Raw genomic sequence first — 17,395 nt, forward strand, 5'->3', positions numbered from 1 at the left:
CTTTGGTAACGGACCCTCTCCAGCACCCTCTCTAGCATGGGAGGGAGCTTCTTCAGTCCCCAAGGATTCTCCCTTGGGATGCCTTTCAACCCATTGGGAACAGTTTGGATTCCAAATTTAAGAAAGTATTGATCTCCTGTAACCCTGCATGACCTCAGTGGGATCTATCAGTTAGATCTCTTCTAGGGCAAGTGGATCAAGGTGCCTTCATTGCTCGTTCCTAGGCCTTCGTTGTTCTACACCAGGACCCCAACGGCCTCTTGCAGGTCATATTTGGCTAGTAAACTCTCCCGATGATGATTATCTACATAGGCCTCCTCTGAGGAAACCCAGGTTGCTGGAGGAAACACAGGCCATCCTAGACAAAGGGGACTCTTGACTCTCTTCTCTTTCATTGTTCCTTCTGACAGATGTGGGGGCTTCTCCCTCACCATTTCCCGGCTTAACGGCTATAACTGGAGCCATCTGTGGTTAGTCTTCCTCGGAATGGGGGCTTTCAGGAATATTCCCAAGCAGCTGCCGAAATGCCCTTTGTTTCGGGGAAATTCCCTGTCTTCTCTGGCCCGACGTGAACTGCCTGTTCCCCCTTGTTGGCAGGAAAACATGGCGTCTGCTCCTCTGTTGGAGCTGGTGAGCTCTAGAACCAGGAACCCTTTCTCTACTGTCTCCCCTCCCCCTTCTTTCTGCACCACCTGGGGTGGCGCCTGCACAACTGGCTTCTGTACCATCCTCAGTGCCTCCTGCACCATGGCTACTCCTCTCCTCACCTTCAAGGAGAAAGAAGGGCACCCCCTGGACTTTCCACCCACTCCAGATTTCCCCGCCAGTGTTTCAGGTGAAAATTGACAATGGGGGGGGGTCCGGGTGGAACATAATTCAGTATTTAAACTAAGTGTGTCGGTTTAATTAAGATGGACTTGTCTTTCAAGCTCAAGCTCTCAGAACTAAACGTGAAACTTACTCTATCGAGGTTTACTGAAGGTCTAACTCCGGGTTAACTCTGTTGCAATTTATGTTAGTAAAATGATGACTAAAATTATGGTTAATCGTCTGCCTCATCAGTTTTCATGGGTAATTGTTAAAATAGCTTTCAAAGTCTTTGGTAACCTGAATCTTGAAAGTTTTGCTTGGATGAATTCGTTGGACATCTAGGTCTTTTTCCAAATAGGATAAAGTGCTAAGTCATTGATTACTGGATATAGGTTTGTGCTTTTGACTTTTTATTGCAAAAAACAAACAAAAAAAAAAAACAAAAAAACTAAGGATATTTAAATCTGTTGGTAAACGTGTTTTGTGCTTAATTGATTCATAAGTTTGCCATCTCAAAGGTTTTGGTGTTAACAGTTCACCGTTGGTTACTACTTAGTCTTCTTTGGAGACTAAGATTTCTAAAAAATGCAAAACTCTACTAAATGTAATGAAGGCTGATGGAGATAAGGGAAGCAACTCTGTTGCCTAGAAAACTAGGAGATACCTAAGAGGTATAAAGAATGGGAGTGCATTTTTTGTTGAATGTAAAAGAAGGTAATTTTGTCCTAAATAAGATGGTTGTTTGGAAAGAAATGGCTTGGGACAAAATGTGAATGCAAAGGAAAGTTGTAGAAGGTTTGTGAGGGGAAATCCTAGGAAAGGAATTTTAGGTGTGGTCAGGACGGACTAAGAGTGAAATGAACGGATTTTTAAAGTACAGTGGTATAAGATATGTGTCTGCTTTCTCTCTGTTCAAAAAGACAAAGGTTTCTTGAATTTTTCATCTATTCTGGATAAGAAAACATAACCAACAGGTTTTTTTCTCTTTTGTCTGCACAGAAAACAAAGTTTTCTATGTTTTGTCATTATCAGATTACTTGGTTAAAACTTCTCAATATTAAAGGAGTTAAATATTGCTAACAACTATAGAACCCTGCATAATTGCCTTTCAAATCTCTTATTGTCACCTTGGTTAAATACAAATAGTTCTGTAATGATCTGTAATCCTATTCAGGCTTGTGCTTCAAAACTTTCTTTCTAAGGTTTTAACAAACTTTACCAATATTTAAATTGTAAATGAAGTCTCTTTAACTCAATAAGCCTTTTTCTTTGGTGTGCTAAGTTACTCGGAAGCACTGTTAAACAAATGATAAGCCATAGGTTACATTTGGGTAAGTCCTATAACTATTCTAGAGATTAATATGCAATTCCTAAAGTTTTAGTGTCATCACTTTCTTCTGGCTATTGAAGTGTTAATGTGTTACAGAAATAACCTGATTTCCTTGCCAGCTATATTGTAAACTCTCATCAGATCTCTAACCATGTCCATTCTGAGTTTTTGTCATTCACAATTGCTATTCTCTTGTCAAAGGAGTTTCATCTTCAAGGAGATTCACGTAAAGGACTTTTAGGACAGATACAGGCTTTCGATATCTTTATAGAATCCGAAAACTGAAATAGGTAAGAATTGCCAGAAGTAACTAAAGCTGCATTCAAACTAAACAAGAATTAGTAGCATGGGACTAAATAAACTGAAAGATTATAGTGTTGTGACTGTTGTTTAAAACATTACTGGTTCTCTAATGTTTGCTCTTCCAGATTGAGGAAACTTTCTCTTAAGACATCAGTGATATACAGGGGTGCCTGGGTGGCACAGCGGTTAAGCGTCTGCCTTCGGCTCAGGGCGTGATCCCGGCATTCTGGGATCGAGCCCCACATCAGGCTCCTCTGCTATGAGCCTGCTTCTTCCTCTCCCACTCCCCCTGCTTGTGTTCCCTCTCTCGCTGGCTGTCTCTATCTCTGTCAAATAAATTTAAAAAATCTTTAAAAAAAGAGACATCAGTGATATCCAGAAAGAATAAAGCAAATTAAAACATTTAACTTTCCTCTCTGCCTGAACCCTCTGAAATTAAAAAGTTATCAGTAAGTATTATTTCTTCCATGGCAAGCATAATCATTTGCATAAGTTCAGTAAGAATCTGTTCTCCTTGTAACAGGACATCCTTGGAAACGTTTTACCAAGGCTTTGACTGGAATGTCATATTTGAGAGACATGCCTAGACTCAGATGACCAAACAGCTTTCAGGAACTAAGGTTGACTTTTTATGAAACCTGGAGCCATAAAGCCCCCTGGAAATAGTCTGATACCTTGCTTACAGAGTTCCCAGCAGCCTCACCAGGTGAGTAAAGAATGTCACTTGCTGGCAGGTGCGGGACCCTCAGGCTACTTTGGGGACCTCGTGAAGAGGAATCTGCCCAAATCTACAGGTATTGCAGGCACATCTGATGGCAAGTACTTGGCTTGGCTTCTGGCCTGGAGAGGCTACTAAAAGTTCAACCTGGAGATTCCTTATAAAAGTTCCAGGAGAGCAGATTCTAAAGGTTCTATGTAATCAGTCACTATTCTTGCTGAGCTCATGTAAATAATTACTCCAAACTTGTCAAAATTGGACTTGTTTTTCAAATAAATTAGTCCTGATTTGGCTATCTCCGGAAATGAGGGTTATTTTAGAGAGCAAAATTATGTTTAAATAACCCACCTTTGTGGATGTTAAATTCTAGATCTGATTGTCCTTAAATGTTTGCTTAAGCTAGACAACTTGAGGTAAACTTCAGAGAAACAGCTTTTTTCTATTTCTATACAATAGCTCATGTATAGATAATCTTCGTGCTTTCTATTCTGTGGGGCTAATAACAGGACCCCATGGGCATATAATTAATTATTTGAACTATGGGGAAATGGGATTGATTCCCCAGCGATTGTATAACTATCACCTTGACCAAGTCTGTGTGTCTGGGATGATGAAATCACTCCTTAAAAGCCAGAGCATACCCCACTCCATAAGGTTAAGTATGGGCTTGTGGAGATAATGGATGACCCCACTTTCCTTGTGGTTGAGGTTACGGAATACAGGTGAGGTTCAGTGGGGTGGAGTCCGGAGTCGATGACCAAGAAAGAATTCGTGAGATGTCTTTGGTGCAAAATGGTGGTTTATCGAAGCACAGGGATAGGACCCATGGGCAGAAAGAGCTGCTGCCCGGGTTGCGAGGGGTGGCTGTTATATACCATGGGGTTAGGGGAGGTAAGGAAAAAGGGAGGTTGAGAAAATACTTTCATATGCTAAAGAAGACTCCCAGGATACCGGAGGCCTTGCCATTGTCAAGTTAAGGTTGTTGACCCCTCTAGTAAGGCATTAACATGAAGATTGCTGGGAACTTCCTGGAGGCTGCAGATTATAAGGACATTTAATTGTATTTACATTCCATTCTGGAAGCTAGGTTATTGGTAGAAATGCTTTGTTCTTGTAGACTGCTAAAACATTTTGTAAACTGAGGGAGACTCAAGTCTTGTGGGATTGTGGTCTCTATAGGTTCACTATTTCTTTCTCCTTTAGGGCAGCCAGGAGTGCCTGAGGAATGACACATACATTCCATGGGGGGGGGGGGGGTGGCGGGATGTCAGTTTCTGCTTTGTCCTCAGCTTGCCTTCTGTTCCCTCATCAGTTGGACTGGATGATGACTTGGGGATGCCCTTATCTCTTGACAAGTCTTCCCCCTCTTGCCAGTGATTCCTTGTTAAGATATGAAGGCTAGACCTCAAACAAAGAAGGCTTCTTAATGGTTTCATCCCCATAGTTATATTTAACCTAAAGCCACCTCTGTGGATGTACAATTACAAGGAGAGGCTCTAGCCAAGCATACAAAAGCCCTCCTGGTAAAAGGAGCCTGCCTCAAAGTTGACTATGGGACAGTCTCTGACTGTAATGACTTCACATCAGGTCCAGAATGTTTTAGAGACCAAAGGCCAGCAATAGATGATAGAAGGCCAACTTATTAAATACCAGGCTATGCTCATAGATACACCTGAAATAATACTTGAAACCTGTCAGACGTTAAACCCAGCTACCCTTAAGCCTGGACCTGACCATTGTACTTCAATAGAGCATAACCATTCAGAGGTTATTGATCTTGTTTATTCTAGTTGATCAGATTTAAGATGTCCCTATAGAAAATATAGAGGTCAATTGGTTCACCAATGGTAATAGTTTCATGGAAAAGAGGGGTAAGAAAAACTGGGTATGCTATAATCAAGTCTAACTCAAGACTGTTGAGGGCAAAGCCCTGTCAGCAAACATGTCTGCCCCAAAGCAGAATTAATAGCACCCACCTGTGGTTTGCAATTGGCAAAAGCCTTAAAAATATTTATACTGACTTCAAATATATTTTCCTGGGCCTACATGCTCATGGTGCAATTTGGAAGAAAAGGGAATTATTATCAAGCCATAACTCCCCAATCAAATATGGGCCTGAAATCATTGCATGAATGGCCCTCAAACCAAGTAGCCCTTGAAATCCTGACTGCAGTTCAAGGAGGCTCAGTATTATATGACTGGCTCTTGGCTAGGACCCAATGGCTATGCGACTCTAACCTGTGTCTATAGCTTCCCCATTGCTGGGTAAGCCACTGTACTCTGGGTTTTGCCTGGATGCATTATTAAAACCATTACCAACCCAGCCAACCTTCCAAATTTAAAACCATGGTGGACATGTTCTGTGTCTCATCTATCTTTGTTAACCTCTTTGGCTGGAGAATGTTATTTGGCACATGGAAGTTCTCAATTAATACACGGTCAAAGCCCTAAGCGATACTCTACAGTATAGAGTGACATTAGATGTTTTTAACTGCTATACGAGGTGAAATGCGTGCTAGCATAAAAACAGGATAGTGTATATACAGTCCAGATGACCACCAAATATTACTTCTGGGTTTCTAACTGACATACTCAAATTGGCACTTTAAATGATCTCTTTCCTTTAGTGATTGCTTTAAACTCCTGGACCGGAGGAAAATTATCAAAGGTCAACTATCAAAGATCTTTCTTTCTCCTTACAACATTAACCTTATTTTGTCATTTCTGGTGTCTCCCTCCCTAGTGTCAAGACTCCTTCACTGCCATAACTTCCAGCTAAGAGACGATCTTTTCTACACAAGGAGGCTCATCGCTGTTGCCCACATTGGATTCAGCTGCCTCCCCTTTCATAACTCCCCTGTATGTTTCCCAACTGACCAGAATTGACCCATAAGGAGGGACATCTCTACGCCCTATTCAGCAGGAAGATGTTACGGAAGATGAGACCTTCCACCTTCAACAACCTTAAAGATTTAAGATCAAAATTGTTCAGGGGGGAAATGATGAGGGAACAGAAGGCCAACTGAGGACAAAGCAGAAACTGACACCCACAACCCTTCCCCTGCATGGGATGTATGTGGCATTCCCCAGGCACTCCTGGCTGCCCTAAAGGAGAAAGAAATAGTTAACCCGTAGAGACCACAATCCTGCAAGTCTTGAATCTCCCTCAGTTCACAAATGTCTTAGCAGTCTACAAGAACAAAGCATTTCTATCAATAACCTAGCTTTCAGAAGGGAATGTAAATAAAATTAAATGTCTTTAGAACCTGCAGGCCATAGACAGATACTTGCACGAATCCAGGAAGTTCTCAACTATCTTCATGTTAATCCCTTACTAGAGGAGTAAACAACCTTAACTTGACAATGGCAGGGCCTAAAGTATGCTGGGAGTCTTCTTTAACATATGAAAGTACTTTCTCAACCTCCCTTTTTCCTTACCTCCCCCAACCCCATAGTATATAATCAGCCACCCCTCACAACCTGGAGCAGCATCTCTTTCTGTCCACAGGTCCTGTCTACCATTTTGCACCAAAGACGTCTCAAGATTTCTTTCTTTCTCTTCTCTTTCTTTCTTTCTTTTTTTATTTAAAGATTTTATTTATTTGAGAGAGAGAGACAGAGATAGCAACAGACATAGCAAGAGAGAGTACCGGCTGGGAGGAGAAGGAGAAGCAGGCTCTCTGCTAGGGATGAATCCTGATGTGGGGTTCGATCCCAGGACTCTGGGATGATGACCTGAGCCGAAGGCAGACGCTTAACCAACTGAGCCACCCAGGCGCCCCTCAAGAATTCTTTCTTGAGCATCGGATCCGGACTCCACCCTACTGAACCTCACTGATATTCCACAACCTCATCAGTCAGCATCATCAATTCTTTGGCTCCTTTTGGTCTATTATCTGAGTGCTCAAAGGGGTTTGGATCCAGCAAGGATAACTCATTAGTGTGCATAAGGCTGACTTCACTTATGAATGAGAACTGAGAGTTTTAACACTGATTCTTTGTTCTGATCTGATTAGTCCACCTCCTGGCCCTTTGTTCTTACATTCTTTCACAAGATTGGGGGCGGGGGCAGCTAAAATAACTTTCCTTATATCAAGAAAGCTATGTCTGTTTTTTTCCAAGGATCCCTCTTTCTGGTAAACATTTACAGTTTTTTAGTCCAGATCAGGCATCCTCTTAATGATAAACAATGTTGCCTGATGACACAGTTGACACTCCACATTTATCCTAACCCAGGATGGTTTCAAAGAAACTGTATGGAGAGAAGACCGCCTGAGGTCAACTTCCCCCGGAGAAGGGACTAAAACTTAATCCTGAACATTTTTTCACTCACCGCCCCCCCACCCCCAGCCATGAACTTGCACGAACAAATTTAACATAGACCACCAGCACCCTACTATCCCAAGAGGCATTAATGGAGTCTTCACCCCCTAAAGGATTGGTCTGGGGTTTTGGCCATTTCGTTTTATAGGGGTTATAACATTCAATCATGGGATCAAGGGCGGGTTTAAAACGTAGCAGCATATTGCCTTTACACTGTCACTTAAAAGGCGTTCGGGCGATTCTCTCCTGGGATCTCCCACCCAGCATCCCCAGCGGTCCTCCCGCTTGGCAGGAGAGGGATTGCAGTGCGGAACAGCCCTGCAGTGCGTGGCGCCTCCAGCGAGCTCGCTCATGCGCACTGACGCGGTGGAGGGGCCGCCATGTTTCCAGTGAGGTAGCCAGTTTGTCGTGGGTTTTGCTGTTCCCTCGGGCGCCCTGGAACCTGAGAGGCCGCAGAGTTCGTGGCTAGGACTACCCTTCCATGGGGCTGCGATCCTCCTTAATGGTTTCTTTTGCCCCAGGACTTTTGTCAGGTCTCCGCCGCCTCTGGGGCGTCAGGCCTCCAAGTTCCGCGTCTTGGAGTACGGAGAGTCGTGCCTCGTGCAGCGCGCCTGGGCAGGTTACACAGGTGCATCTTTCTCGGGGCAGGAGCCAGCGTGCATCCCTTTATCCAGACCGAGATCCCGAGTCACACACGTGGGGTTCGGGCCCCCATAACCCGCGTCTGCCCCCATCAAGGCCTCGGTGTCTCCAGGCAGTAGCCCGTGCTTTGGAAAAGCCGTGCACCTCCGCGGCTGGCATTGGCCCACCTGCTGCAGCTGCATGGACGTCTGCGTGACGGCCGCCAGCCTAGCTGCCGCTGGGTTTTGGTTGCTGACTTTTCGTGGTTGATAAGGAGACGTAGATACGCAAACGGAACCGAAGCACTTGTCTTCTTCAAAGGAAGGTCAGGTGAGAGATCTGCGCCTGTGTTGAAGCCAAAATGCACCCCGAAGAGAAAGCAGTAGCTTTAAATGTTTGCAAAGCCCAGGGGGTATCAGTGCTAGACCACCACGATGGTCCTTTTGGAGGGGGAACTTCAGTGCCCCTGTCTCGGAACTCCCTGAGCTTGACTGTCATCCCTCCCAAAGCTCCTTCAGCGGTAGGTTCAGAAACTAAGTCAGCAGTCTGGGAGAAGATTCATAAAAGTGCATGGGGGAGAAAAAAGTCAAAGGTGCCCCCATTCCTTCCTCGGGTTCAGGCTTCCACTTTTCCTGCCGGCCAGAGCTAGGAGGGAGAAAAATGTAACTTTCAATCAAAATGGTTGGTTTTAGGGACGCCTGGGTGGCTCAGTCAGTTAAGCGTCTGCCTTTGGCTCAGGTCATCATCCCAGGATCCTGGGATTGAGCCCAGCGTTGGGCTCCCTGCCCAGCGGGGAGCCTGCTTCTCCGTCTCCTTGTGCCCCTCTCCCCTGCTGGTGTTCTCTCTCTCAAATAAATAAATAAATAAATAAAATCTTAAAAAAAAAAAAAAGATGGTGGTTTTCACTTTTACATACTTCTGGACTTTTTACTTTTTTTTTTTTTTTTTAAGATTTTATATATTTATTTTAGAGAGAGAACAAGAAGGGTGAGTGACATTTTTACTTTTTTTTTTTTTTTTTTTTTTAAGAGAGAGAGCCTGCGGGGGTTGTGTGGAGTGGTGAGGGTCGAGGGGCAGAGGGCGAGGAGAGAGAGAATCCCAGGCAGGCTCCACGCTCAGTGTGGAGCCCAGTGTGGGGCTTGATCTCACAACACTGAGCCAGAAGCAAGAGTTGGATGCTTAACCAGCTGAGCCACCCAGGTGCCTCTGGACATTTTAAATTGGTCAGAGGAGGATATTCATTAAATAAAAGGGACCATGATTAAGGAGGGCACGTATTGCATGGAGCACTGGGTGTTCTACGGAAACAATGAATCATGGAACACTACATCAAAAGCTAGTGAAATACTGTGTGGTGACTAACATAATATAATAAAATAATTAAATAATAAAAGGGACCAGGAAATTTCATGGGATTTGAACTTTTTATCCAGGGGCAGGGGAAGAACTAGGACTACAGAAAAAAATGTAAAAGGAAAGAAGTGTGAAGACAAAAGCTGCTTTGTAATTATATTGCATAAGTCATGCTTCGTTCATTGAAGTGATCCCACTTATCTTCAGCTTTGTTGAGGGATAATTGACAGATATAACTGTGTATGTTTAAAGTATTCTGTGTGATGATTTCACATGCCTGTACGTAGTGAAAGTATTACCAAGATCAAGATAATGAAAGCATTCACCACCTTACAGAATTAGCTTTTTTTTGTGGTGTTGACATGGGAAACAAAGGCAAAAGAAAAAAAGAAATTTCCTTACTGCCCGTCCCCACCAGGATGTCTGTTGGCAATTATACTCCCAAGCATTGGCCCCCTGCATACATCTGAAGGGTCTTATGACTGAATTTTTACTTAACAGTAATAAATGACCTTTTCCTAACAGTTGCTAGCCCCCTCAGGGTCCTGTTACAAAATACCTTGGAAGTTTGTGCTGTTGGTAACCTCCTTCCAACTTTAAAGTATACAATCAGTTTCCTGTCACAACCCCAGTGAAGCTCCTTCTGCCCACGGGTCCTGTCCCCATGCTTTCATTAAACCACTTTTTTTTTTTTTTAAAAGATTTTATTTATTTATTCGACAGAGGTAGAGACAGCCAGCGAGAGAGGGAACACAAGCAGGGGGAGTGGGAGAGGAAGAAGCAGGCTCCCAGCAGATGAGCCTGATGTGGGGCTCGATCCCAGAACACCGGGATCACGCCCTGAGCCGAAGGCAGACGCTCAACCGCTGTGCCACCCAGGCGCCCCTCATTAAACCACTTTTTGCACTGAAGACAACTCAAGAATTCTTTCTTGGCCATTGGCTCTGAACCCCAACATTTTCTGCATCATTGTTCACTTTAAAAATAGACTTAGGCAGTTATTTTATCAGCAAAAGATGGGTTTATTGGAGGAAGACAGAGAACTGCACTACGAGACAAGCAAGTTGTGGCCAAAACACAGGCAAGTTTGGAATTCTGAGAGTGGTGGCTTCTCACTGAGGGAGCTGTTGCTTGGAGGGATGAGGAAAGCCTGTTCCTTCAGCCTGTGAATGGTATCCTCCTGAGAGTTCAAGTTCATGCAAGGTCAAGTCCATCTCTTCCTGTTGGGTGTGCAGTGGACTGTGAGTGGTAGGGCGTGAGGGCTCCCCGTGCCCAAACCTCCCCACTTCATTTTAATGAGGTTTGCCATTACTGGTTTTCACAATATACATTTATATTGTGGGATGATTATTAATTAACACATTCATCACCTCACATAGTAGACCTGTGTGTGTGTGTGTGTGTGTGTGTGTGTGTGTGTAGGCTGGTTAAGATACTCATAGCTCATGGCAACTTTCAAGTACACCATACCATATATATTATTAACTATCATCACCATATTGTACATGAGATCCTCAGAATTTTTTTTTTTTAAGATTTTATTTATGAGAGAGAGAGAGCGCGAGAGAGGGAGCAGCACGCACAAGCAGGGGGAGGGGCAGAGGGAAAAGGAGACTCCCCCGCTGAGCAGGGAGCCTGATACCCGGCCCTGCGATCAGGACCTGAGCAGAAGACAGACACTTAACCAACTGAGCCACCCAGGTGTCCCCGTCAGAACTTATCCTTATAGCAGAAAGTGTGTAGTCTTTGACCTCTGTCTTCATTTCTCCCTCCTCCCAGCCCATGGCCCCCACCATTCTACCTGTGTTCTGTTTCTGTGAAATCAGCTTTTTGTTAATTGTTGTATAGTCTACGGATAAGTGGTATTATACACTATTTGTCTTTCTGTTTGGCTTCCCGCATAATGCCTTCCTGGTTCATCCATGTTGTGACAAATGGCAAGATTTCCTCTCTTTTACTGCTGAACAACAGTCTGTTGTATTTCTCATGTCTCCACATTTTCTTTATCTGTTCTTCTGTTAATCGATCGTTTAGGTTGTTGGGTACGGATATCTTGGCTACTGTGAGTAATGCCAGAGGGAACATGGGCTTGCGGCTGTCTTTTATGGGTGTGTCACTGTTTCTTCGAGATACTGATTTCATCTCATGATATGTAATGTCGACGTTAGAAATAGAAATGTCATTATTTTACCAGAGGCCCCCCGCAATTTTTTTTTTTTTTTTTTTTTTTTTTTTTAGGAATAGCAGATAATTGGAATCTGACACACACAAGTCATGGCAAAACCATAGGCAGGGGAAGGAAGCGGCTTTGCTCATCCCTCCAGGCAACAGCTCCCTCAGTGAGAAGCCACCACACTTGAATTCCAACTTGCCTGTGTTTCGGCCACAACTTGTTTGTCTGGTAGTGCAGTTCTCTCGTATTCCTCGAATGAACCCATCATTTATAGAGGAACACGGGGAGGTGGGAGGGACTGTTAGAAAGGAAAAGCCCATTGGAGTACTTTGGGAGTTCTGCATGTAGTGGCTTCTCATCGACTAACTGGGCTGTTGCCTGGACAGAATCTTCCTCTTGCTGAGGTCACGTAGGCTTTTTCCAGTTGGTTCTGCAAAGGGTTGTGTGTGTTATAGCATGAAAGCTTCCCCTTCTGGGCTCCTGACTCCATTTTCTTTTTCTTTTTTTTTTTTAAAGATTTTATTTGTTTATTCGACAGGGATAGAGACAGCCAGTGAGAGAGGGAACACAAGCAGGGGGAGTGGGAGAGGGAGAAGCAGGCTCATAGTGGAGGAGCCTGATGTGGGGCTCGATCCCGTAACGCCGGGATCACGCCCCGAGCCGAAGGCAGACGCTTAACTGCTGTGCCACCCAGGCGCCCCATGACTCCATTTTCAGTGAGGTTTGCTTTATCCAGTTTCAGAGGAGATTAAGACAGGAAGAAAATGAAAAGAGAAGTTTCGAGTTTATAAATTCATGCAACATGAAGCTGTCACGTAGATACTCTAGAAGCTGCTTTCTGAATTTCACAGGTCTTTGGTTGATGTACATTCTTTTTTTATTTATTTGTTTCCATTTCAAAATACACATGCACAATTGTCAAGAAAAGGGTTTTCGTCTCATCCTGCTCATCCCTAACACTCAAATCCTGAGAATCTTCCTTACAGCGCCTCAGAGGCTCAGGGAGATGGGTATTCCCCCTGTTTTACAGATGAGGGCCTGAGGCACAAGGAGACGAAGGTCGCGGGGGAGTCCCTGAGTGTCCTGAGATGAGCAGCACAGCGCCCAGCACAGGATCAGCTTCTCTCTTTTCCTGTCTGCCATGCAGGAACTGGGGGGGAAGCTAGTGATGTAGGTCAGGGTCTTTGCTGGCATGTGGAAAACATGACATTTTCATAAGGAGCTTGTCTAGAAAGGTTTCCTTTGGCCACAGAGAAAGAAAAATTAGGAAATTATGAGACACAGGCAAGGAAGAATGGAAAGATTCCAGAAATGACGAGATAAAACAACAGGACGTTGTGGGGCAGGGGAGGGGGGAGAGGTCTGGCTGGCTCAGCCGTTAGAGTGTGCGGCTCTTGATCTCAGGGTGGTGAGTTTGAGCCCCGCGTTGGGTGTAGAGATTACTTAAATAAACTTTAAATAAATTAAGAACAACAACAGGACGGGGGATCTTCTTGTGACCCTCTGCATCCCTCATCCCTCCTTCCTTCCTTCAGCCGTGAGCAGTTAGGGGCCCTCACCTGGAGCAGTTTCTGGAGATAGGGGATGAGAAGCACCGGGACTTGACCCCCAGGACCTTCACCTTCACAACAAACCGCTGGGGGCCAAAGTATTCAGGACAGCAGAGCTCAAAGCAGGGCCAGAAGGTGCAGTCGGGGCCACAAAAGCGAGTCCGATTCAGAGGCAGAATGGTGTCATCATCGCAGCACTGCTCCCAGGGGTTGTAGATCTGGTCCCCACACCTGGGGGCAGGCGGGCACAGCCACAGCCCGGAGGCCATGGGGGCATCTGGCGGAGACGCTGATGGTGTGGGTCCAAGGAGGACCAGATACCCAAGGGCAGCCTCCTCCCTCCCCGTTCTTCCCAGTCCTTGTCCTTACCTGTAACTACCTTCGCACACAGGAGGAAGGAGATTGCTATGCAGGCCGAAACTTGGGGAGAAAGAAAGGGGGGCTCTTTTTCGGTTCCTAATTCCAACATGCAGGGGGCTTCCTGCACACACCGTACCACACAATTCTGAGACACCAGCAGGGGGTCTGAGAATTCAACTCCAGTTTGACCCTGTCAGAGACAGAATCGGATTCGAACAGGTTAAGGGCTCAGTCCTCCAAGGCTGTGCCCCACCCCACACTGCAGATGCTAGTCGCAGGCCCCGGGTGGTTACCTGTGCTTTTGACCCACCAGCGACAGATGGGAGGTTCCAGCCACCTTCTCCTGAGGTTCTTTGCGTTTGCTAGAGCGGCTCACAGACTCAAGGGAACACCTCGTTATGTTTACCAGTTTATTAAAAGGTATGATAAGGGATATAAGTCAACAGCCAGGTGAAGATCATAGGGTGAGGTCTGGGGAAGAGTGTGGCGCGTCCATCCCTCTCCGGGTGCGCCGCTCTCCCCAGAGCCCAGGGAGTCACCAGGCTGGAAGCCCTCCAAAGCCCATCCTTTCGGGTTTTTACGGGGGGCTTCACTGCACAATCATGACTGACAAAGTCATTGGCCATTGGCTGATTCGGTCACTAGCCCCTCTCCCGTCCCAGGAGCTAGGGAAGGTGGGAGTAGAAGTTCCACTCCTTCATTCACAGGGTTGGGCCTCCTGGCCACCGGCTCCCATTCTTAGGTGGGGTCCAAAAGTCACCTTCATTAATAATAAGACACCCATTTCACCTTTACAGTTCTGAATCATTTTCACAAACCGTGAAGACCAAATATACCTGAGGAATATATTTTGGTTATCTGAATGACCAAATATATATATATATATTTTTTAAAGATTTTATTTATTTGACAGAGAGAGACACAGCAAGAGAGGGAACACAAGCAGGGGGAGTGGGAGAGGGAGAAGCAGGCCTCCCGCTGAGCAGGGAGCCCAATGCAGGGCTAGACCTGGGGTCATGACCTGAGCTGAAGGCAGACGCCTAACGACTGAGCCACCCAGGCGCCCCCAAATATATATTTCTTATAAATCATTATATGGCAAGGTGGAGCATGGGGCGGAGAAAGTGGACGTGCGGTCCTCAGGGAAGGCAGGTGAGTATGGAAGAAGCCGCAGGTTAGGGTGACTTAAAGGTGCGGGTTTTGGTTTGGGGCCACTTCTGCAAGGGAGATAGCTCAGGCAGGCCTTGAGTGGCGGGGGCTTTCCAGGGGAGGGGCATTCAGGGAAGACTGAGTCCTCAGCCTTGGCTCCCAGAAAGAAGGTTTCTGGTTTGTTAAAGAATGGAGCTGTTTGTCAGAGATGCTTCTGAGGTGACCACGGGTGGGCGTGGGGGGGGATGAGGCTGAGGGTTGGGAGCTGTGCTGGGGATGGGGTGAGAGGATGCTAGCATTTGGGGTCCTCCTTACCTGAGATGGAGCTTCGTGGTGTCATTGCTTCTGAAGAGGCTGTCGAACAGTGAAGGAGGACGATCACGTCTGGAACTTCACTGTAGACAGCTGCCCTAGCCTCTTGTCACAGTTTCTGATTGAACCGTTCTGGTCAGGCCACCCCCAGCTCTCCAGCGGATTGTATGGGAATCACCAGCACATGGTTGCCTTAGGAGGGGCCTCGCTGGTCTGCCTTTAGGTGCAGGCCCCCGAAAAGAGAGTATCACAGACTGACTCATTGCTGCTTCCTGGGCTACCCCAGGCTTCACCTGGCTGCAGCTTGGCCCCCACCCAGGTTGAGCTTCTCAGCAGTTTGCATCCTCGGCACTGAGGGGAATGAAGACTTCATCGTAGCAACACGCGTTACACATCTCCAGGCTCAGCCCCATCCACATCCCTGATTCAGTTTCCCAGCTCGTGCCCAGTGCCATACACGTCTTGGTTCCCACTCCAAACCGAATTCTCTAAAAATTTTTTTTAATTTTTATTTTATTTAAATGCAGTTAATTAACATAGAGTGTATTATTTGTTTCAGAGGTAGAGTTCAGTGACTCATCGGTTGCATATAACACCCAGTGCTCACATTATCACGTATCCTCCTTAATGTCCATCATCCAGTTAACCCATCCCCCCACCCACCTCCCCTCCAGCAACTGTCAGTTTGTTTCCTAGAGTGAAGAGTTTCTCATAGTTTTTTCTCCCTCTCTGATTTCGTCTGATTTTATTTTTCCCTCCTTTTCTCTATGATCCTCTGTTTTGTTTCTTTTTTTTTTTTAAGATTTTATTTATTTATTTGACAGAGATAGACAGCCAGCAAGAGAGGGAACACAAGCAGGGGGAGTGGGAGAGGAAGAAGCAGGCTCCTAGTGGAGAAGCCTGATGTGGGGCTCGATCCCATAACGCCAGGATCACGCCCTGAGCCGAAGGCAGACGCCCAACGACTGCGTCACCAAGGCGCCCCCTCTGTTTTTGTTTCTTAAATTCCACATATGAATGAAATCATACGATATATGTCTTTCTCTGATTGACTTATTTCACTTAGCATAATACCCTCTAGTTCCATCCATGTAGCTGCAAATGGCAAGATTTCACTTTTTTGATGACTGAGTACTATTCCATTGTATATACGCACCACATCTTCTTTATCCATTCATCTGTTGATGGGCATTTGGGCTCTTTCCATTGTTTGGCTATTGTGGACATTGCTGCTACAAGCATTGAGGTGCAGGTGCCCCTTCAGATCGCTATGTTTGTATTAACTTCATTTTACAGAGGAGGAAAAGGAGGTAAAGATGTGTACCCACTGTCATGCAGGTGGTAGGGGCATAGTCAGGAGTCTAACCAGGCCTAGCTACTCGGAAGACAGGTACCCGATTCTCTTCATTCTGGGATGTCACTACCAGCTGCTCTGGTCCAGCTCGTCCAGGCCCTTTCATTATCATCACTTACCACTCATCACTCTCCTGGGGACAAACAGTGCCTCCCCTTCTCTCCCCAACAAGGCAAGTGGTAGGATCTTCTGAAGTACCAGTATGAACCAATTCCTCTCCTGCTTACACCTGTCCAGGATCCCCAGGGCCTTTGGTTGGCATTCAGACCCCTCACCGTGGCCTGTAGGCTCTTTGTCGTCTGATTTCTGTTGATATATCCCCTTCTGATGGTTCCCACTCATGCCATACTCTTTCTTCTCGGATTTCTCCAAGCCAACCCCTCTGCCTGGAATTCCAGCTTCTTTGCCACTTCAGTTTGCCAGTAAATTTTCATTATGGATTCCAACAGTACCCTGCACTTGGCTGGATTAATACCTATCCACTGACCACTCCTTCTGTGTCCTACCCTGTGCTGGGAGTCCAGCAGGGACAATGACATCCTTGGTCCTGTCTTTCTGAGGCTCACAGTAGATGGGGAAGACAGACCCATCCCAGGATAGTGACAGCCCCGGGTAGGTACCATGGGGGAGTCCAGAGGGTCAGAGAGGACTTCTAGAAGAGCCATGGGATCAGCATAAGCAAAGGCCTGGGGATAAAGGGGACTTGGAGGTAGGACTCAAAGATGTTGCACTGGGTCAGAGGTTACCCATGGACCAAACACTCAGTGAGGCTCTGGGGCTTGTGGTGGGAATGTGGGCTGTGACCAGGCCAGCCAGCCCCAGTCCCTGCTGAAGTGGAGGCCACACACCAAGGGGGGGAGAATGCCAAAAACAACAAAAGAAGCAAAAACAGACAAGCAAATGATTAAAACAATCAGAGATTGTAATAGGAGCTAAGAAATCACGCGAGTGCGGAGAAAGCAGTGGGGGAGACCTAGGAAGCTAACATGGTAGAGGAAAACCCAGAGGAGGGTCGCTTCATAGAGATCTGAAGAAGCCA

The 17,395-nt window shown here is 45.9% G+C and overlaps 1 protein-coding gene across 3 annotated transcripts in view; it reads right to left on the reverse strand.

Moving 5' to 3' along the window:
* Nucleotides 1-11,093: 11,093 nt before the first annotated feature.
* The window catches only part of LOC103657065 (insulin growth factor-like family member 3), a 38,374-nt gene continuing 32,072 nt past the window's right edge, over nucleotides 11,094-17,395 (reverse strand). Inside the window, exons 1-4 of one of the 3 annotated variants that reach the window (XM_008684480.2) lie at nucleotides 13,835-14,301; nucleotides 13,551-13,731; nucleotides 13,191-13,458; nucleotides 11,094-12,061 (exon numbers count right to left, since the gene is read on the reverse strand). In XM_008684480.2, the coding sequence (XP_008682702.1) occupies nucleotides 12,037-12,061; nucleotides 13,191-13,458; nucleotides 13,551-13,650 (393 nt within the window). In that variant the 5' untranslated portion in view covers nucleotides 13,651-13,731; nucleotides 13,835-14,301 and the 3' untranslated portion in view covers nucleotides 11,094-12,036. Of the gene's footprint in view, nucleotides 12,062-12,494; nucleotides 12,872-13,190; nucleotides 13,471-13,550; nucleotides 13,732-13,834; nucleotides 14,302-17,395 lie in introns of those variants that run through there. The other 2 variants (XM_040634194.1, XM_040634193.1) reach the window with 2 other exon arrangements.

The sequence above is a fragment of the Ursus maritimus genome, unplaced genomic scaffold, assembly GCF_017311325.1.
Source record: "Ursus maritimus isolate PB19 unplaced genomic scaffold, ASM1731132v1 scaffold_19, whole genome shotgun sequence".
Taxonomy (NCBI): Eukaryota; Metazoa; Chordata; class Mammalia; order Carnivora; family Ursidae; genus Ursus; species Ursus maritimus.